The following is a 22110-nucleotide window of genomic DNA, read 5'->3' as shown; positions in this document are numbered from 1 at the left end:
GAAGATAATGCCTCTTTGTTGTAAGAAATCCTGCAGGAGTTCTGGGAAATCTGCTATGGGTGCTAGAGAGGACATTACCGCCTCGTGCTGTGTGATCCTGTAAACATTTCTGGAAATTTGCTTTGGAAGAGATTGTCTCATGCTATGGAGATCTTGCAGGAAGTCCCAGAAATCTGTTCTGAGTTTAAGAGAGAACATTGTCTCCTTATTTTATGAGATTCTGTAAGAATTCTCATAAATCTGCTATCCAGCTTATTTTCGAAAGAGAAAAACGCCTATAGTGCGACCTAAATCGGGAGATAGACGTCTGTCTCGCAAAGGCGCCCAAATCGGTATAATCAAAAGCCAATTTTGGGCGTTTCCAACTGCACTCCGTCACGGAAATGAATAAAGTTGATGGGGCGTGTCGGAGGCGTGGTGGAGGCGGAACTGGGGCATGGTTATCAGCCGAGGAGAGATGGGCGTCTTTAGCTGATAATCGAAAAAAAAAAAGCGTTTTTACCGCGATTTTGGGTCACTTATTTTGGACCCTTTTTTTTCACAAACAAGTCCCAAAAAAGTGCTCCAACTGCCCAGATGACCTCCCCGGACTCCCCCAGTGGTCACTAACCCCCTCCCACCAAAAAAAACCCCACTTTACAAACTTTTTTTCCAGCCTGTATGCCAGCCTCAAATGCCGTACCCACCTCCATGACAGCAGAATGTGTTCGATCCTGTCACAGCCTTTCCCTGGGTCAGATGTGGCTCTCGGGTGCAGTATAGGGTCACATCAGCATTGCATTGTGGTGGGTGTAGGGTATTGGGCTCCGTGATTTCATTAGCTAGTGTTACAGTCTCACGATGTTGGTAGTTGGTAGGCTCTTCTCCCATGGTGCTTTTCCCCCTGCCTACTGGGTCAGAGGGCATTGTACAGCATTCTGCCAGCTCTGACCTACTGCTAATCTCAGTACCAGGGAGACTCGTTGCCAGTGGGGCACAACCTCTGATCTGCAGTTAACTGTGAGTAAAGGCGGTTATTCCAATAAAGGACGTTTTCGGAGAGATTAGTCTTCAGGTGTCAACTGGTGTGCCAATGTTATATAGCAGCAACCAGTCCTAGAGGCCTGCATGTATGCAGGTCCCTGGAGCACTTTTAGTGGGTACCGCAGTGCACTTCAGCCAGGTGGCCCCAGGCCCATCCCCCCCCCACCTGTAACACTTATGCTGGTAAATGGGAGGCCGCCAAAACCCACTGTACCCACATGTAGGTGCCCCCTTCACCCCTAAGAGCTATGGTAGTGTTGTACATTTGTGGGTAGTGTGTTTTGGGGGAGGGGGGTTGGGAGCTCAGCACCTGTGGTAAGGGAGCTATGCATGTGGGAGCTTTTTCTGAAGTCCACCGCACTGACCTAGGGTGCCCAGTTGGTGTCCTGGCATATTAGGGGGGCCAGTATACTACGAAACCTGGCCCCTCCCACGACCAAATGGCTCGGATTAGGACGTTTTTGAGCTGGGCGTTTTTAGTTTCCATTATCGCTAAAAAAAAACAAATGCCCAGCTCAAAAACGTCCATTTTTTCAAAAATTCGGTTCGGCCCGCCCCTTCACGGACCCGTTCTCGGAGATAAACGCCCATGGAGATAGGCGTTTCCGTTCAATTATGCCCCTCCACGTGTCCTAGGGAGATCATTGTCTCCTTATTCTCTAAGATCCTGCAGAAATTCCCAGAAGGATAAATTAAGTCTTACCTGATCATTTTTGCTCCATTAGACCTTCCCACTATTCCAGAACCTGTGGGATAGTTGTGTCCCTCAACCAGCAGGTGGAGATAGAGAACTGAAAACTGAACTGAGACATATCTCTCTTGGCATCCAGTCCAGCTCCTCAGTATTTACATAGACACATAGACAAGCGGTAAGGAGAAACTCGGAATAAACATAACAACTTTAAACTACTTGCTAACATACTACTACTTATTATTTCTATAGTGCTATTAGACATACACAGCGCTGTACACTGAACATGTAAGAGACAGTCCCTGCTTGAGAAAGCTTATAATCTAATCAAGACAAACAGGACAAATAAATGATAAGGGAATTACTTAAGGTGGGAATGATCAAACAGACATGGGTACTGAACAACCTAATACTAACCAGATGAGCAAATATGTGTGGACCTCTCTTATGTCTGGACAATCTGTAGATAACAATTGATATGCACAAAGTATCATGACAACCTCCACTGCATGCTCCGACTGGCAACCAGCATCCAAGGAAGATGAAAGTTGTACTTCTGTGACACCAGAGACCAGTGGCTGAGAAGAGATTCCTGTAATGGCCGCACATGAGCACTTGCACATGGCACCGCTTCCATTGCCACCATGTTCAACCTCAGAACCTGGACATAGTCCCAGAGCTTGGGCCTGACTTGGCTGAGGAGAAGATGAATCTGTTGAACCAGCTTTGACCTCCTGCGCTCCATGAGGAAGATCCTTTCCCATGCCGAGTCGAAAAGTAAGCCCATATACTCCAGCATCTGCGATGGAGTATATGGGCATGAGTTACTCTACTCTTCCGACGGAGATAGAAAATACTGAGGAGCTGGACTGAATGCCAAGAGAGATATGTCTCAGTTCAGTTTTCAGTTCTCTGTCTCTACTAGAGGACATGAATTGAGGTTGTGGGGTGTTAGACTTAGAAGTAATGTCAGGAAATTCTTTTTAACGGGGAGGGTGGTTGATGCCTGTAATGCTCTCCCAAGAGAGGTGGTAGAGAAAAAATGGTGATGGAATTCAAAAAGGCATGGGATGAACACAGAGGATCTCTAATTAGAAATGACTGATATAAAAAAATAAATTTAATGGTTGCACATGTGTTTGCATGTCGAGTGGTGCTTAGATGGTGACTCTGGTTGTGAAGAACTAAGGCCAGTGCTGGGCAAGCTTGTACAGTCTGGGTCAAGTATATGGCAATCCAATTTAGGATGGGCTGGAGAGGGCTTTGACGGAAACTGCAGTAATTGGAATGTGAGGACAGTGCAGGGCAGGCTTTTATGATCTGTGTCCCTCAAATAACAAGACGGATTTGGATAGGCTGGAGTGGGCTTTGATGGCACCTTCAGTAGTTGGAACCTAAGGACAGAGCCGGATGGACTTCTACAGTCTATGTCCTAGAAATGCCAAAGAAAGACAATGATCAAATATTTTATATCACATTCCTTGTTGGTTTAATCATAAGTTGAGTGTGACTGTTGGGAAGACTGGATGGATGTTCAGGTCTTTATCTGCCGTCATTTACTATGTTACCTGCTGGTTGATGGATACAACTATCCCACAAGTTCTGGAATAGTGGGAAGCTACGTAATGGAAATCTATTTTGGGTCCTAGGAAGAACATTATCTCCTTGTACCTATATATAATATATGTAAACCACTTTGCTTATACCCACAGAAAGGCGGTATATCAAATCCAAATCCATGATCCTTTTTGAAGTGAGATCCTGCAAGAATTCAAAGAATCTTCTGTAGCTCCTAATGAAGACCATGTATCCTTATACTGTGTGGGAATTCTCAGAAATCTGCTTTGTTTCCTTATACTGTGAGATCCTGCAGGAATTCTCAGAAATCTGCACTGGGTTCTGGGAAGGGCAATGTCTCCCTATACTGTAAGATCCTGTGGAAATTCCCAGAAATCTGGCATGGGTCCTAGAAGGAACAATGATTGTAAAAGACACAAAAGTAGGACAGGAAAAGATGTAAAGTAAGATGAAGGGTAAACTGGAGAGAAAAAGAACAGAAAGAAAAACGTTTTGAAATTACAAACACAGCAAAAGCAAATGGACAATAATACCAATGGTTAGGAAAAGAGTTTATTTGTCCAGTAATACTCTTATCCTTAATTGCTCTTTTCTCACCATGTCATTTTTTAACTTGATGCATTCACATCTTGCCATGTCATTTAATGCAGCTATCCTCACATTCCCTATGTAATTCTGCTAGTGCCATTTGGAAAGTCCCGGACTACACACACAAATCCATTCTATCTCCATGGCATGTAGGTATCTCTTTCCCCAAAAAATGAAAACTTCACTGAATTCTGAAAAAAAAATAACCCATGTCTGACCATCTGCCTTTCCAGTTTAAAGTATGCGATTCTCTTCATCAGTCTTACTGAACCGGTAACTTCTACTTACATCTTTACCTCTTAATCCAGTCTCTCCTGGGGTCCCAGGTAAGCCAACCTCACCTTTTCCCCCCTTCTCTCCAATTTCGCCCTAAATGAATAAGAAAGATAGGAATAAGACCCCTGGCCCTATTGTCAACTGACACAACAAAACTGGCTGCAAGGAAGATAACCATTTATGGAGAAATTAGATCTTACCTGATCATTTTCTTTCCTTTAGTCCTACCAGACCTAAAGTACTTAATACTTTAGTCCAGAGCTTGTGGGTTATATCCATTGACCAGTGGATGGAGACAGAGAAAAAAAGTATTTCTTCAAGACTTTCCCCTAAAGTGTACCGCGCAGTCATAGAATATACAGTATTTTGACTGGCAAAGCAATGGAGCTTAAATACAAAGATTAGGTCAATCACCATAGTCATACAGTAAGCATATCAATGAGGCTCCACTGATCTCAACAGCGGTGCAGAATTGCAACTGAAGTCAGAGCTATTGCAGTCCGCTGTTAGAAGGACAAGCAGATGAAGCAAGAGCTATTGCAGTATATGCCATAGGTCTCTGCAAATGAAGCAAATGCCATAGTTCTCTATTGACACACAGTTGACCTATTGAAGCAGATGGAATGGAACTCTATTAAAACAAAGCTCTGCATCAGAAGCAGGAGCTAATATATAGAAGTGTCACAGATTTCCTCAAATGAAGGCAGAGGTGCTTGAAGAACTGCAGAATAAATACCCAGGGTAAAGGCAGACTAGACTGTGGAAATAGAACAAAAAGGATAACAATGCATTGTTATGTCCTGGATAGTGAGCCCTTGAGCCATCGCATGGGCCCTTCTCCAAAGAGCAGGGGAGCTCCAGGTGATGACTGACAAGTCACTGGGAGGCTGAGTGGTGTGGAACCGTGTGCTGGACACAGAAGCAGGACCTGGCATGAGCGGAGAGGAAGGGCAGAAGCTAGGCTGGAGCTTGACTGCAGCTTGGTTGGAACCAAACTGGAGCTTGGCAAAAGCAAGGCTGTAGCTTGGCTGAAGCTTGGCTAGAGCTTGGCAGGAGGGAGGATGGAGCTTGGCAGGAGCAAGGATGGAGCTTGGCTGAAGCGTAGTGGAAGCCGAGCTTACAGGGGCTTTGCAAAGATAAGAATGTTGCCACCGGCGGGCTAAAGTAGCGCCACAGAGTGATATCATCCAGGGCGCCCAGTAGAGCCCTACCAACCAGGTATGCGGGAGTGCATGCACGCATCAATGCACAAGAGTCCGTTGGAGTTAGCTCCCATCCTAGCAGTGGTTCCAGTGATCAGCAATGGTTGGATTGGGCCCCCCCTTCCACAAGAGGCGGTGGGTCTGAAGTGCAATGACATGCATAAAGGAAGTGAGCTATGCAAGAATCCAAGAGGGATTTTGTTTCTGAACTGTTCTGGTAGGACTAAAGGTAAGGCTTAATTTCTCCTTCCTTAGCATCCTGCCAGATCAGTCCAGAACTTGTAAGATGCAACAAAGCAGTTCACAAATAGGGTTGGAGTTCAAACCTGAAGCCTAACCATCTTATCAAGCATAGAAAACTTCTAGGCATAAGAGAACTATTTTAAAAACAAAGAGAGTGCATTGGAGAAGATGCTGAGAAGCTAAGCTCAAAAGAGGTATAGCGCAGCTGATTCTATGAGGATAAGCATAGCTGATTCAGTGAGGATAAGCATAGCCAATTCTGTAAAGATAAGTGCAGCTGATTCCATAAGTGTATGCAGAGCTACTTCCATGAGGTTAAGTGGAGCCGATTCTGTGAGGTTAAGTGCAATGGACTTTGTGAATTTAAGTCTAGCAGATCCTTTGAGGGAACCAACAGCTAAAGCATGTGAGGTGAAGCTAAGCTGATTCTGTGAGTTTAATGTCAGCTGACTCTGAGAAAGATAAGCACAGTTGAATTAACGGCACCCCAGCAGGGAATCGGGCCAGCTGTTCATTGTCAGCTGAAGAATGTACAATCAATGTGTGCAAGCTTGGTGAGAAATAGAGGCTGGAACTAGGAGCTCAACCAAACCAGCTCCACTAACACAGCAGCATTATTATAGCTGGCTGAAATCCATAAATCTTATACTAATATTCATCTAAGCTCATCACAATAGCCAATTTAAAAAAGAAAATAAACTAGATAATCTCACTGCCTGCAAGATGTTTTCTATAAAGAAGTCTTGGTGAGATACACTCCAGCTCCAATTCACAAGTGTTTCTTTGAGAAGCTTAAGCCTAGCAAAGGCACCCCCAACTCAACTGAAGCTCAGTGGTTCAACTGGCTCAGGAAAACAAGGCTAGTTGGCTGACATAACCCGCAAGTTCTGGACTGGCCTGGTAGGATGCCAAGGAAATAGTGTTATCAAACAATCTGAAGCTAAGATCCAAGTGCAGTCTGTGCTATGAGTTAAGGACCATCCTGTCTGCTGAAACTAAGAATTTGTACCACACAGAGGGAGTTTATTCCCTGCCACCCCACCCCATTAAGGATGTGATGCTATTATGAGTGCTGTCAAATCAAAAGGAATAAATGTTCTGCTTCAAATAATTGTCAATCTACAATTCAGAGAATAGATACCTGAAGTTCCATGTTTAAGTGCATCAAAAATGAAACTAGCTTAAAGAAAATCACAGCAAATGAATGGGGATGATACTCTTGTCATATGAGAAACAACAGCTTAATGGATGAATTAGCCTTCGACAACTATTGTCTGTAGGTTTCATAAGTACATAAGCACCGCCATACTGGGAAAAGACCAAGGGTCCATCAAGCCCAGCATCCTGTCTCTGACAGCGGCCATTTGTTACATTTGTACCCCACATTTTCCCACCTATTTGCAGGCTCAATGTGGCTTACATAGTACCGTAATGGCATTCGCCAATTCGGTTGATAACAAATACAGGTTATATTGTGGTCTAATGAGGTAGGTGTGTATCAGGCAACATGAGGGTCGAAGGGAATGTAGATTAGAAGAACCTGCTTAACATGAACTCTCAACCAGAACTGCAGGAGAAACATTACAAATTTTATGCTTTTTAAATTTGGATTTAGCTCATGCTTTTTAATAGTAACTCAGGGTGGGTTACATTCGGGTATGGCCCTGTCCTCAGAGGGCTTGCAGGCTAATTTTGAAAGTGAGGCAATGGAGGGTTAAGTGATTCGCCCAAGATTGTAAGGAGCAGTAGTGGGCTTTGAACCATGGCTCCTTGGCTCCTAGCCTACTGCTCTATACACTAGGCAACTCCTCCATTCCAAGCCACTTTCTAACTTTAACCTTCATTTCTACCTTTCTTAAGAAACTCAAAAATACATCCCTTTATGTGCACTGAGGTCAAACTGGGACTGAACAAGTCTGTCATCTAGTAACGCCAACTGACTTCTTGGCTCTACCTTTGCCTTTTCATTAAAAATTAAATTGGACTAGAGGGGTGAGGGTAAAGGTACAGAAAAGAAAGAATTCACTGGAAGAAAGGGAAGCTGTGACCAGGAAACCATTTGTTGGGATTGTTGTTGTACAGAGACACCTAGTGGGGGAAAGGAGTATTGTAGAGATAGATCCATCAGGGGAGAAAGGCGCTATACAGAGAAAACCATTGGGGGAGAGGTGCTGTACAGAGAAAACCCATCAAGAGAGAGAGAGACACACACACACACACAACAGAAACCCGTTGGAAGAGAAAGGTGCTGTACATGAGGAATACAAGGAAAGGGGGTGCTCTATAAAAAGACCGTATCTTGAGTATTGTGTCCAATTCTGGTTGCCGCATCTCAAAAAAGATATAAAGGAATTAGAGAAGATGCAGAGAAGGGTGACAAAAATGATAAAGGGAATGGAACGACTTCCCTATGAGGAAAGGCTGAGAAGGTTAGGGCTCTTCAGCTTGGAGAAAAGGCGGCTGAGGGGTGATATGATAGAAGTCTACAAGATAATGGGTGGAGTAGAGCGGACAGATTTGAAGCGTTTGTTTACACTTTCAAACAACAACAAAACCAGAGGACACAAGATGAAGCTAGAATATGGTAGATTTAAAACAAATGGGAGAAAGTTTTTCTTTACTCAGCGTGTAGTTAGACTCTGGAACTCGTTGCCAGAGAATGTAGTGACAGCAGCTGTCCTTATGGAATTTAAAGGGGGTTTGGACAGATTCCTGAGGGAAAAGTCCATTGAACATTATTAAAAAAAAAATTTTTTTTTTTTTTTTTGGGGGGGGGGAGGGGTTTGCCGGGTTCTTGAAGACTGGCTTGGCCGCTGTCGGAGACAGGATGCTAGGCTTGAAGGACCCTTGGTCTTTTCCCAGTATGGCGATGCTTATGTACTTATGTATGACTCATTAGGGAGAGGGGATGCTATAAAAAGAAGTCCATCAAGGGAGAAGTTTGCTATAAAGAGAAGTCTTACCAACCCTCCCCACTGTGCCACCATATGACTTCTTACCTTTCGTCCAGGTTTACCAGATAAGCCAACATTCCCCTGTAAAAGAGAGTTCAGACTTAGCTTGTAACATAAACAAGACCCTTACAGCAGAAGGTACTAACAGCAAAACTACAGACAGTTCAGCCAGCATTGTAAGAAAAATGTGAAAAAATCAACTTTTGCTTTAGTTTTGATTCCTGGGGAAAATGTTTCACTTCAAAGTATTTTGTTGGAACAATACATGGAACTATATTTTATTATAAGCCGTAACCAGTGGTGTGCTGGAGCCGGCTCGCTCCAGCTCGCAAGAGCCGCTTGTTAAATTTTGACAGCTCTTGTGAGCCAGTTGTTGTTCGGGGCGAGCCGGCTCCATTGCAGGAGGTAAGCATGGCAGGAGGGCGCCATGCTTACCTCCCCTCCCGCTCCCAAACATACCCAGCGATTGTCCTTCGCCCCCAATGTCCCCTACCGCCCCCATCCATCTTTTAAAAATACCTCCTCGCCGTTGAAGCGCCGCGTTAAAGTCCTGCTGCTCTCTAGCTTTCCCTCCCTGTTTGCTGCAGTTCACGTGAACTTCGTGCCCTTAGTTCCACCTTCTGACAATCGCTGGGCATGTTTGGGAGCGGGAGGGGAGGTAAGCATGGCGCCCTCTTGCCATGCTTACCTCCTGCAATGGAGCCGGCTCGCCCCGAACAACAACCGGCTCGCAAGAGCTGTCAAAATGTAACAAGTGGCTCTTGCGAGCCGGAGCGAGCCGGCTCCAGCACACCACTGAACGTATCCATTGTTATACTATCATAACTCTATATTCATAGTGCCAAACTGTATACACTGGATTACAGTTCTGCATGCCCAGTATTATAGCTCTTTTAGCATTATATAATAGTGTTTTATGTACTGCATAATGGCTCTGTGAGTATTGTAATAAACTTCTGCATGCATGATATTCAATTTCTGCCTTTATTACACTGTATTTATCCATGCATTTTATATACAGTATCTCTGCATGCAATACTTCTGTAATCTACTGCATTAAAATGTTGCATGCATGCAATTTTTCTTACTCTTTCACCAGGTTCTCCCTTTAAGCCAGGCTGCCCGGGAATGCCGAAGCCCGGACTTCCCTAGAAGAGGTACAATAGAACAAGTTAGGAACAAAAATAAACACGAGGTTTGCTTTTTCTTTTAAGATTTGCATTTTGTTTCTAAGGCGCAGAAATACACATGGGCCATCTGACAATCACTTCCTGCCACTCATCTTCATTTCTCTTTTTTATTTGTTTCTGTGCAAATATAATCAGTCGAGTTCCTGTCCTACCTCTAATTCTCTATGAAAGTGGATCCCTGCTGATACCAGGCAGGGAGCAAGACCCAAGATAAATGTGATCCTTCTGTGACAAGCTCACAAGGTAAAAACCACAGAAAGATATGCCAAGGTGCTACGGTTGACAACAGTAGTCATGAGGCTCATCCAGTCTCTGTCTACTCTCCCTTTCTGGCTGGAGATCCGTATTGTCACAGCGTGTGAGGAGCCCTCTCAGTATTTATTTATTTACTAGGATTTATTTACCCCCTTTTTGAAGGAATTCACTCAAGGCAGTGTATAGTAAAAATAGATCAATCATAAGCAATAGACAATTACAGCAGTAAAAATATTCAAATAACAATTCAAAGTATGACGTGGAGGGGCATAATCGAAAGGGGCGCCCAGGTTTTCCTGAGGACGTCCTCGAGGACGACCAAATCACGATATTTAGATCGACCTTAGAGATGGTCGTTCCCGATTTTTGGCGATAATGGAAACCGATGATGCCCTTCTCAGAAACGACCAAATGCAAGCCATTTGGTCATGGGAGGAGCCAGCATTCGTAGTGCCCTGGTGCCCCTGACATGCCAAGACATCAACCGGGCATCCTAGGGGGCACTGCAGTGGACTTCACAAATTGCTCCCAGGTGCATAGCTCCCTTACCTTGGGTGCTGAGCCCCCCAACCCCACTTCCCACAACTGTACACCACTACCATAGCCCTAAGGGGTGAGGGGAGCACCTACATGTGGGTACAGTGGTGACCACTGGGGGAGTAAGGGGAGGTCATCCCCGATTCCCTCCGGTGGTCATCTGGTCAGTTCGGGCACCTTTTTGAGGCTTGATCGTAACAAAAAATGGACCAAGTAAAGTCGGCCAAGTGCTTGTCAGGGACGCCCTTCTTTTTTCCATTATGGGTCGAGGACGCCCATGTGTTAGGCACGTCCCAGTCCTGCCTTCACTTCGCTTCCGACACGCCCCAGCGAACTTTGGTCGTCCCCGCGGCGGAAAGCAGTTGAGGACGCCCAAAATCGGCTTTCGATTATGCCGATTTGGTCGACCCTGGGCGAAGGACGCCCATCTCTTTCGAAAATAAGCCTGATAGTATACTACTTACAATGTCAACACAATATGTAATAGAACATTTTAATTGATAGTGAAGGGTAAAGCAAAGATGGAACATATAGATAGGCAAGAAAGTAAGAAGAGTTAGAAAGTAAGGTGACTAATTTAAAGAAAGTTGCACATGAGGTCAGAGAGATGGTTAAATATTATCTCAACTAGGGTAGGCGTGGATAAACAGTAATGTTACCTTTTCTCCTGTGTCTCCTTGGTCTCCTTTGTTCCCTTGAGGCCCGGGCGGACCAACTGGCCCCAGATCACCCTGAAAATGACCAAATCATAGTCTCATGAGAGAAAAAGCCATGAGGGCTAATAGGATTAAAAATAGTAATGGAAGCAGCTCCAGAGAACTCTCTGTCATGATGCATTTTACAGTTCTGTCTGATATCCTTTTGGCATTCTCCCAGACTGAAACTCAGTTCCTGCACATCTCAGCATAGCAGGAAAAGAACGTCTGCTCACCTTCAGACGGCAGGAATTGAGCTCCCATGTGTCTCTTTGAGGCTGTTACTACGCACTTTTAAAGTGTATACAGGCTCCTTGCATTCCATATTCATACATTTTTCTGTAGGGGTAAAATTCAGCCTTACTCAAATGACTGGGTTTGGGGAAGGTGTGTATGGGGGGGGGGGGGGGGGGTAACACAGTGTAACACCGGTGGAGGTGGTAGGGACAAAAACAGTGATGGAATTCAAAAAGGTATGGGATAAACACAGGACCCTATCAGCAAGAGAATGGAATCAAAATATGGAGTATTTAGCTGTTTACCTGTCTTATCTAGATTGTAAGCTCTTTGAGCAGGGACTGTCTTTTGTGTATGGTGTACAGCGCTGCGTATGTCTTGTAGCGCTATAGAAATGATAAGTAGTAGTAGTAGTAATCAGGGCTGTATATGGGCAGTGGCGTTCCTGGGGGGCCTGGCACCCAGGGCGGATTGCCGATGCGCCCCGCCCCCTGGGTGCAGCACCCCCCCCCCCCGATGCAGCGCGGACCCCCCCCGGGCGAAAGGACACCCCCACGAAGGAACCCCCCCCCTCCACCGGATGCATGTCGCTGGGGGGGATGCCGCGCGCGCCTGTCCTCTGTTGTTCCATGCTTCTTCTCTGACCCGGAACAGGAAGTAACCTGTTCCGGGGCAGAGAAGAAACATGAAACAACGGAGGACAGGCGCGCGCGGCACCCCCCCCCCCCCCCCAGCGGCGTGCACCTGGGGTGGACCGCACCCACCGCCCCCCCACCCCCTAGGAACGCCACTGTATATGGGGGTGGGGAATGAGCATGGGTGTGAAATTTGGCATATGCAGTGTCTTGAAATATCTTGTTCACTTACAGCTGTACTAAAGTAGCTTTGACTTACTCTAGTTCCCTTCTTTCCAGGAGGCCCAAAAACCTGTGAAAAAAATCGTACAGTTTTCTATTAGCGATTAACTACAAAACCCACTTGTCACGTGTTGCCAGTTTCTGTCACAACAGAGAGGTGTGGAGCGCCGTTTCATTTCATTTTCAAGCCAGCCAAAGCCCAAACCCAGTCTCCCCCCACCAAAACAAACAGCACTGCCCAAATTTAAAAATTCAAGGCCCACTGGGCCTGCCCCTCCCTCCCCATCACCACAGACATCTTATCCCATCTGGACAAAGTGCAGAAGAGGCAGGAGTGATTCCCAGTCGCACCCGAGCCAACAGGTCAGCAATTCAAAATGGGGTTATGTGTCTGCTTGCCATGTATTTGTCTTGTTGTTTATTTCAATAAACAAAGCAAACCACAAAGCGAAAGAACATAAAAGCAAAAGAATAAGAAATTTTTAAGTTCATACTCCCAACTATTTTCTTCCATCAGAACCTTAGGATTGCATTGAACTGTAATTCTATGGTACCTGAAACCCATGCAGGGTCTTGTAATCACCCCGTCTGGGGTGTGGTGGAACCCCTGCTAATGAAGCACTGGGATTTAGTGGTCAAATTCAAACCAATGCTGGTAAGATATGGACAAAACCCTCCACTCTTTCAAATGTATTACTAAAGAGTTCATAGTTACCCCCATAGCTGGAGCACCTGGAATTCCTTGATTTCCCTGTAATGCAACAGTATAAGTAACATTATATATATATAAGCATACATCTCCCGCCTCATGTTCCCCTGCTTATCCGCTGTTCTATCCCCTTTCGCCTCTTCGACCCCTCCCCCAATGCTCACCTACCCTTACTCACACCTCTCCTACTTCCTTCACTCTTGCCCATTCCCCTCCGCCTCATCTACCCTCCAATTGCTCACTTACCCTTACTCACACCTCTCCTACTCCCTTCACTCTTGCCCTTTCCCCTCCGCTTCATCTACCCTCCAATTGCTCACTTACCCTTACTCACACCTCTCCTACTCCCTTCACTCTTGCCCTTTCCCCTCCGCTTCATCTACCCTCCAATTGCTCACTTACCCTTACTCACACCTCTCCTACTTCCTTCACTCTTGCCCATTCCCCTCCGCTTCATCTACTCTCCAATTGCTCACTTACCCTTGCTCATACTTCTCCTACTCCCTTCACTCTTGCCCATTCCCCTCCGCCTCATCTACCCTCCAACTGCTCACTTACCCTTACTCACACCTCTCCTACTCCCTTCACTCTTGCCCATTCCCCTCCGCCTCATCTACCCTCCAACTGCTCACTTACCCTTACTCACACCTCTCCTACTCCCTTCACTCTTGCCCTTTCCCCTCCACTTCATCTACCCTCCAATCGCTAACTTACCCTTGCTCACACTTCTCCCACTCCCTTCACTGTTGCCCATTCCCCTCCGCCTCATCTACCCTCCAATTGCTCATACTTCTCCTACTCCCCCTCATCCCTGCATTTCTACATTCCTATTTCTTTTATTACTCCGATAATACTCAACTTATTTCTCTCCACCAATACTTTGTAATCCCAATTACTATGTAAGCCGCATTGAACCTGCTTTGAGTGGGAAAACGCGGGGTACAAATGTAATAAATAAATACATACATACACACACAGGATATCAAGTTACTCTGTGTGTGTGGAATGAAATGATTGAACAACACGAGTGCATCTTGCTCTCCTCTTGGGTTCACACTCTCGGATGCATTCAAGGCTCACATCTGCCTGCTCTGCTCCTCCCATTAAACTAGATTGCATGTTTGAGTCAGACCACAAGGGAACCCTATACTTCTAGAGGTAAGTAGATTTTGTGATCACACCACTCCCTTTCCCTCTTACACTCTAATAAGAAGTCAAATAGCAAAGCAGAACAGGAGGAGTAGCTAAATGAATTCACAAACAGAATACATTGGGATGGTCCAATTGCAGCTTGGTCTGCTGTCATACAGAAGGTCCTGGGTTCAGGGGCAGACAGAGTGGTCTGGGGACCCGGGCACTGAGGGTGGTCTGGACCCCCGCCCAGCCGCTGCTTGACACCCCCTCTACGGCAACACTGCTGCCTCCCACCACTGATTTCAGACAACAACAACAACATATAACTTACTTGCTCTCCTTTGGATCCCACAGGACCTGGAAGTCCCTGTGAAACCATAGGACAGTTAATCACACAAAGCATGAAAATGAAACATTTTTTTTGTAAAGAAAACATTGCCATGTTGTACGATTAAACTAGTAGAGCAGGTTTCAAATGTACTCATAGATGAATGCATTAGTACAGCACCATGTCAACGTCCTTTCCAGGGTCTGAAACGCAGTATTTCAACCCACAAGGGGACTCTTTCTTAATTTTTCTGTGCCTCTCCCTGACCTTTTCCCTCTGCTGCTTTTTCAAGCACAAGAGAGGCTCAGCTGCTAGAAACATCTAGAATCAGGGGACAGATATAAGCCACCAGGCAACAATCATGTGCATGATTTTTCCTCAATCACACCCCAGTGAAATTTGCAAGCAAATGATTGCAAACCATCACAGTAATGCTATGCATACCGTGGTGCCAGGCCATTAATTAACATATGTACCAAGATTTGCAACAGAGTGGACACCCCGGAGGGAGTGGAAAACATGAAAAAAGATCTGAAGAAGCTAGAAGAATGGTCTAACGTTTGGCAATTAAAATTCAATGCGAAGAAATGCAAAGTGATGCACTTAGGGAGTAGAAATCCAAGGGAGACGTATGTGTTAGGCGGGGAGAGTCTGATTGGCACGGACGGGGAGAGGGATCTTGGGGTGATAGTATCCGAGGACCTGAAGGCGACGAAACAGTGTGACAAGGCGGTGGCCGTAGCTAGAAGATTGCTAGGCTGTATAGGGAGAGGTGTGACCAGCACAAGAAGGGAGGTTTTAATGCCCCTGTATAAGACGTTGGTGAGGCCCCACCTGGAGTACTGTGTTCAGTTTTGGAGGCCGTACCTTGCGAAGGATGTCAAAAAAATGGAAGCGGTGCAAAGAAAAGCTACGAGGATGGTATGGGATTTGCGTTCCAAAACGTATGAAGAGAGACTTGCTGACCTGAACATGTATACCCTGGAGGAAAGGAGGAACAGGGGTGATATGATACAGACGTTCAAATATTTGAAAGGTATTAATCCGCAAACGAATCTTTTCCGGAGATGGGAAGGCGGTAGAACGAGAGGACATGAAATGAGATTGAAGGGGGGCAGACTCAGGAAAGATGTCAGGAAGTATTTTTTCACGGAGAGGGTGGTGGATGCTTGGAATGCCCTCCCGCGGGAGGTGGTGGCGATGAAAACGGTAACGGAATTCAAACATGCGTGGGATGTGCATAAAGGAATCCTGTGCAGAAGGAATGGATCCTCAGAAGCTTAGCTACAATTGGGTGGCAGAGCAGGTGGGGGGAAGAGGGGTTGGTGGTTGGGAGGCGAGGATAGGGGAGGGCAGACTTATACGGTCTGTGCCAGAGCCGGTGATGGAAGGCGGGACAGGTGGTTGGGAGGCAGGAAAAACTGCTGGGCAGACTTATACGGTCTGTGCCCTGAGAAGGACAGGTACAAATCAAGGTAAGGTATACACATGAGTTTATCTTGGGCAGACTGGATGGACCGTGCAGGTCTTTTTCTGCCGTCATCTACTATGTTACTATGTTACTATATGTAGTCAATGCAGACATGAGGGAGTAGGTGCAGACAACAATGAGCTTGAACTTACAGCTCCAGGGAGATTGCTGTTGTGTAAATATTCTAAAACTATAGTGAATAATAGAGGTGAACTCCTTTAAATTAACTCAATATCTAAAAAATGGGGAGCATCACAATGTATAGCTCCATCGCATCCAGACAAAAGTGTTCATTTATATAGAGGAAAGGCCTCAAGAAGCCCCCAGCTTTAATAATAATTGCGGGGGTTTTGGCCAATGATGAAGAAGTCCAGCCCCCGCAATTATTATTAAAGCTGGGGGCTTCTTGAGGCCTTTCCTCTATATAAATGAACACTTTCGTCTGGATGCGATAGAGCTATACATTGTGATGCTCCCCATTTTCTAGATATTAAATATTCTAAAACCCTTTAACAGTCAAATACCTGTCTATGGTGGAAAAGGCAGCACGGCAAAGTTGTCAGAGGGATTATCATATCAAGTTTCAAGTTTATTGGTCACTTGACATGCTGCCCATCACACTTGCATCTGCGCAGTTTACAAATAATTTTGAGAAATAAAATAATATACAATCAAAGAAAAAAAGAAGTTACAATTACCAAATAGGACAGATAAAGGAAAACATCATAGTGCTATGCTGGAATGGGTAGACATGAATCGGTTGTTTACTCTTTCCAAAAGTACAAGAACTAGGGGCACGCAATTAAGCTGCCAAATAGTACATTCAGAACAAACTGGAGAAAATATTTTTTCACTCAATGTGTAATTAAGCTCTGGAAATCATTCCTAAAGAATGTGGGTAAAACCCGTTAGCATAACAGGGTTTAAAAAAGGTTTGGCCAAGTTCCTACTATTATTAAGGTACACTTAGGAAAATTCACTGCTTATTCTTGGGATAAGCAGCATGGAATCTATTTTACTCTTTTGGGATCCTGCCAGTCATTTGTGACCCTTACTGGCCACTACTGGAAATAGGATACGGGTTTGATAGACCTTTGGTCTGCCCCAGTACAGTGATACTGTAATGTGATATAAAATCCCAGAACTGGGACCTTCTGAAGCTAAGAAATGTGTATCGTTCCTTCTTTTCCATCTCAGCTCCTCTAACCCCTATGAAATTCTTGTCAGTGGCTGTCATATAGAGCTGTCACCTCACCAAAGTCAACCAGAAGAGGCGAATCAAGTCCTGGTTTTGGCTCATGGCATGCAGGGAGATATAACACTAAATGAAACTCCAAGCATGCGATGGGACATAACCAGACCTGGAATATCCTCTCCAGGTCGACTTTGAATGAGGTGGCGATCCCACGGACATACTACCACTGGCAGCTACCATAGGATCTTTATAAGTGTTAGTATTAAAGAATCCATTCTCTTACAGCAGTTCCTTGAGATCCAGCTTGCCCCCTTTCTCCAAGTTCTCCCTGAAAATGATTGAAGATAATTTAAAAATACTGTAAAAGGATATATTTTTAGATAAACAATATATAATCTGGGCATGATATTTAGACTATATCAGTAAGCGCCTAGCAAGCCTCTCCCAGACGTGGGCTGAACTAACTCAGATATTCAATGCTGAGAAGCATGCATGGAATTGAAAACAAAAATGGCATATCTCGGTATAACCACCAACCTGAAAGTTAACCGGGCACTGACTGATATTCAGACAGATGCCTGGTTAACTCAGCACATAAAGTTGTGACAGCTGTTTGCTGTCCTAAATTTGGAGCCCTTTTACTACAAAGCATTAAGAAATGGGCTTAGCACATTTTATTGTGGGACTTTCCTACACAATAAGGGGTATATTCTATATGTAGCACCTAAATATCGGCACTGAAAACTTTACGTGCTTAGCACAATTCTATAAAAAGTTTATGCCCTTTATAGAATCACACTTAGGCATAAACTGTGCCTAACTGTAGACGCCTGTAATAGGCCTGCTATAATGCTTAAATTCTGACCCCTACAGATAGGCGCAGTTTGGCCACATTCTATATCAACGTGCATAATATTAGGGAACCCCCAAGCAATGCCCCTATCCTTGCCCCCAAATATGTACACACATTACGATTTACATGCACATCGTTATACTGTTTGGAGTCTTGCCAGGTACTTGTGACCTGGATTGGCCACTGTTGGAAACAGGATTCTGGTCTGGATGGGCCATTGGTCTGACCCAGTATGTCTATTCTTATGTTCTTATTATTCTTATGCAGATAGCATATGGCACTAAGTCTAGACGTCCAGTTGGTACTTACCAGGTTGGTGCAGTAGGAGAATGTGCTACTGGCCATACAATTAGGCTGGTAACATGATCCAATTTCAGTTTTGCTCCATGTTACCTCTGGACTTGTAACTTCAATTTATGTAGGAAAGGCCGGAGGCAGAGCCGGTGGTGGGAGGCGGGGCTGGTGGTTGGGAGGCGGGGCTAGTGCTGGGCAGACTTATACGGTCTGTGCCCTGACAATGGCAGATACAAATCAAGGTAAGGTATACACAAAAAGTAGCACATGTGAAATTATCTTGTTGGGCAGACTGGATGGACCGTGCAGGTCTTTTTCTGCCATCATCTACTATGTTACTATGTTACTATGGACTACATGTTCATAGATGAAATGAGGCAAAAGTAGCACTGGATCAGGGTTCACCTGGCTCAGGGGCCCTTTCATTAAGCTGCGTAGGCGCCTACGTATACCCAACGTGCGCCAATTTGGAGTTGCCAACCGGCTACAGCATGGTCCTTGCAGTTATTTCATTTTTGGTGCGGCTCCACTACGCGCATCCGAAAAATAGTTTTTATTTTCTGGCACGCGTCATCTACTTGCGTCAAGTGGCATTTGACGCACGTAGGTCATTATCGCCCAGTTAACGTGTGAGACCTTACTGCTAAGTCAATGGCTGGCGGTAAGGTCTCAGACCCCAAAATGGATGTGCGCCAATTTTGCTGCACATCTATTTTTGGCAAATTTTTGTAAAAAAGGCCTTTTTTACAGGCGCACTGAAAAATAGATCTGCGTGCGCCCAAAACCCACGCCTACACTACCGTAGGCCATTTTTCAGTGCAGCTTAGTAAAAGGACCCCTCAGAGGGGTAGCTTTATGCAACAGAATCCATGTCCTTGTTGCAGTTTATTCCTCCTTCCACTAGAAGGAGTGTTTTCCTTCTCACCTGCAGCAGTGACCTACTAGAGGAGGTTCGGAACCCAGTCCTTGGGACACACCCAGCCAGTCACCCAGCCACGATGAATATGCATGAGATAAATTTGCATGCACTACCTCCATTCTTTGCAAATCTATCTCAAGCCTATTCATTGTGGCTATCCTGAAAATCTGACTGGCTGGCTGTGTCCCGAGGACTAGGTTGAGAACCCCCGCCCTAGCCGTTTGCACTGCAGCAAGAATGACATTGTTTATGAGTTACTGATTCAAATGAAACTTATCATTTATTACTTAATCCATCACAAGCTCACCTTCTCCCCTTTGTCACCCTGCATGCCTTTTTTACCCTAGGAGAATAAAGATACACTATTAACACAATATGGTTTCCATAGATATACAATTATGTATTTCCATTGCAGCATCCATAAATCATTTCAATGAAAACCTGACAGGCTTTTTTTTCCAGTGTATAAAGTGCTGTTCTCTGTACTGTGTGTGTTTCGCTTGATGAACATGCAAGTTATTTAGCATCAGGAAAATCTCATGCAATTTACTTATTAAAAAAAATCTACTTATTATAAAATCTTATTGCAATTTACTTCTTACTGGTCTTCCGCTCAGTCATCTCTCTCCTCTTCAGTCTGTCCAAAATTCTGCAGCACGGCTTATTTTCCGCCAGAATCGTTATACCCACACTAGCCCACTCCTCAAGTCACTTCACTGGCTCCCTGTCCGCTTCCGCATACAGTTCAAACTTCTCTTACTGACCTTTAAATGCATCCATTCTGCGGCCCCCCATTACCTCTCCACTCTCGTCTCTCCCTACATTCCTCTCCGTGACCTCCGCTCACTGGACAAATCTCTCTTGTCCTCCCCCTTCTCCTCCACTGCTAACTCCAGGCTTCGTTCCTTTTCTCTCGTGGCACCTTATGCTTGGAATAAACTTCCTGAGCCTGTGCGTCTAGCTCCATCTCTACCTGTTTTCAAATCTATACTGAAAACCCACCTTTTCACTACTGCTTTTGGCTCCTAGCCACTACTCATCTCCCTCCTCCCTTGTTCCTTCTCACCCAGTACTTCCCTCGCCCTTAATTGTGTTGTCTGTCTGTCTGTATTATTTTAGATTATAAGCTCTATCGAGCAGGGACTGTCTCTCTGTGTCAGGTGTTCAGCGCTGCGTGCGTCTGGTAGCGCTATACAAATGCTAATAATAATAATAATAATGCAGCATCTTATGTACTGGTAATGGAACCTGATACACCTCTGCCTACCAGTCAAACCAAACCACTGGCAACCCAGACCCAGTCCCTGTTCTGTCTGAGGCTATATCAAATGACCTATGTTCACTGTAATTCTCTCCAGATTCCCTCAAGTGGGGCTTTGATGTTGTACTTTGACTGTTTCATGAGAGCACTGTTCTGCTTTTCTTTTAAAGAATATACTCAGAGTACTCTGTAGCAGGGGCGTAGCCAGCCTTCCGTGGGTGAGGGGTCCAGAGCCCGGGGGGAGGGGGCACATTTTAGCCCTCCCCCCGGCACCGCCCCCCCACCGCCGAAATTGCCGCCCCCCCTCCCACCGCGATCCCGCTGCCGCTGCAGCCTACCTTTACTTTTGCTGGCGGGGGATCCCACTCCCCGCCAGCCGACGTCTTCTTAGTCGCTTCCCGCTCTTCAATTTGTTTGCTGACGTCCTGCACGTCCTGTTCGCTGAGTCTGACGTCCTGCACGTACAATTACGTGCAGGACGTCAGCAAACAAATTGAAGAGCACAGGAAGGACTGAGAAGACGTCGGCTGGCGGGGAGTGGGATCCCCCGCCAGCAAAAGTAAAGGTAGGCGGCGGCGGGGGCGGGTTCGCCGGGAGGGGGTCCTGGGGTGAATCTGCGGGGGCCCCGGCCCCCTCAGGCCCCACGTAGCTACGCCACTGCTCTGTAGTCTCTCTGAAATCCACATAATGGTCAGTAAATGCCCAGAGGCATTTACTAATGCTGGTATTACACCGGAGATGCTAAATTCAGATCTCTAAAGGCCTAGGGCCTGCATTGGAAGGAGGTGCAAACACAGAGCAATTGCCCTGGGCCTCCATGCTACAGGGGACTCCCAAGCCTCCCTGAAGCTGAAGAAGATACAGCCTGCGGTGGGCTTTGGGGCCTCTTCCCAAACCTCTGCCCTGGGCCCCAGCATATTTTACACTCGCCCTGGAAAAACCACACACAGGTCTTACTTCCAGGATATCCTTAGGTTTTCCAGCTGCTGCCTTACACGTGTTGCTCTCTGACCTGCTGATGTCTTAGACAGATGCCTGAGGCCTTACTCAGAAGGGCTTTTCAGAGGCCCTCACTAAACCCTCAGTTAACACTGAGAACATGCTCACAGCAGAAGTTGCTCTGATGTAGTTGTAATGTTGGAAGACCTACCTTGAGGCCCTGTGATCCATCGTTCCCTGACAATCCTGCTTCACCCTGAAGAAGAAAAATCAGGGTGTAATATAACTCTCTCAAATAAAATGAGAATGTTTATAACGCCTTTGTATCATCCATGATGCGACCACACCTCGAATACTGTGTGTATTTCTGGCCACCGCATTTCAAAAAAAGATATAGCAGAATTAGAAAAGGTACAGAGAAGGGCAATGAAAATGATAAATGGGATGGGGCGAGTCCCCTATGAGGAAAGGCTAAAGCGGCTAGGGCTCTTCAGATTGGAGAAGAGACGGCTGAGGAGAGATATGATAGAGGTCTATAAAATACTGAGTGGAGTGGAACGGGTAGACATGAATTGCTTGTTTATTCTTTCCAAAACTACTAGGACTGGGGGGGGGGGGGGGGCACACAATGAAGCTACTAAGTAGTAAATTAAAAATAAACCAAAGAAAATATTTCTTCAG

The 22110-nt window shown here is 45.5% G+C and overlaps 1 protein-coding gene across 1 annotated transcript in view; it reads right to left on the bottom strand.

The window, feature by feature from the left end:
- Nucleotides 1-22110, bottom strand: part of LOC115478999 (collagen alpha-1(VII) chain-like) — a 309662-nt gene that overhangs the window by 188108 nt on the left and 99444 nt on the right. The window contains exons 40-49 of the mRNA XM_030216704.1: nt 21641-21685; nt 19537-19572; nt 17447-17491; nt 14501-14536; nt 13042-13077; nt 12364-12396; nt 11197-11268; nt 9644-9703; nt 8601-8636; nt 4169-4249 (exon numbers count right to left, since the gene is read on the bottom strand). Of these exons, the coding sequence (XP_030072564.1) occupies nt 4169-4249; nt 8601-8636; nt 9644-9703; nt 11197-11268; nt 12364-12396; nt 13042-13077; nt 14501-14536; nt 17447-17491; nt 19537-19572; nt 21641-21685 (480 nt within the window). The remainder of the gene's footprint in view (nt 1-4168; nt 4250-8600; nt 8637-9643; nt 9704-11196; nt 11269-12363; nt 12397-13041; nt 13078-14500; nt 14537-17446; nt 17492-19536; nt 19573-21640; nt 21686-22110) is intronic.

This window comes from Microcaecilia unicolor, chromosome 10 (genome assembly GCF_901765095.1).
Source record: "Microcaecilia unicolor chromosome 10, aMicUni1.1, whole genome shotgun sequence".
Lineage (NCBI taxonomy): Eukaryota > Metazoa > Chordata > Amphibia > Gymnophiona > Siphonopidae > Microcaecilia > Microcaecilia unicolor.
This window is presented reverse-complemented; position numbering and strand designations above follow the sequence as displayed.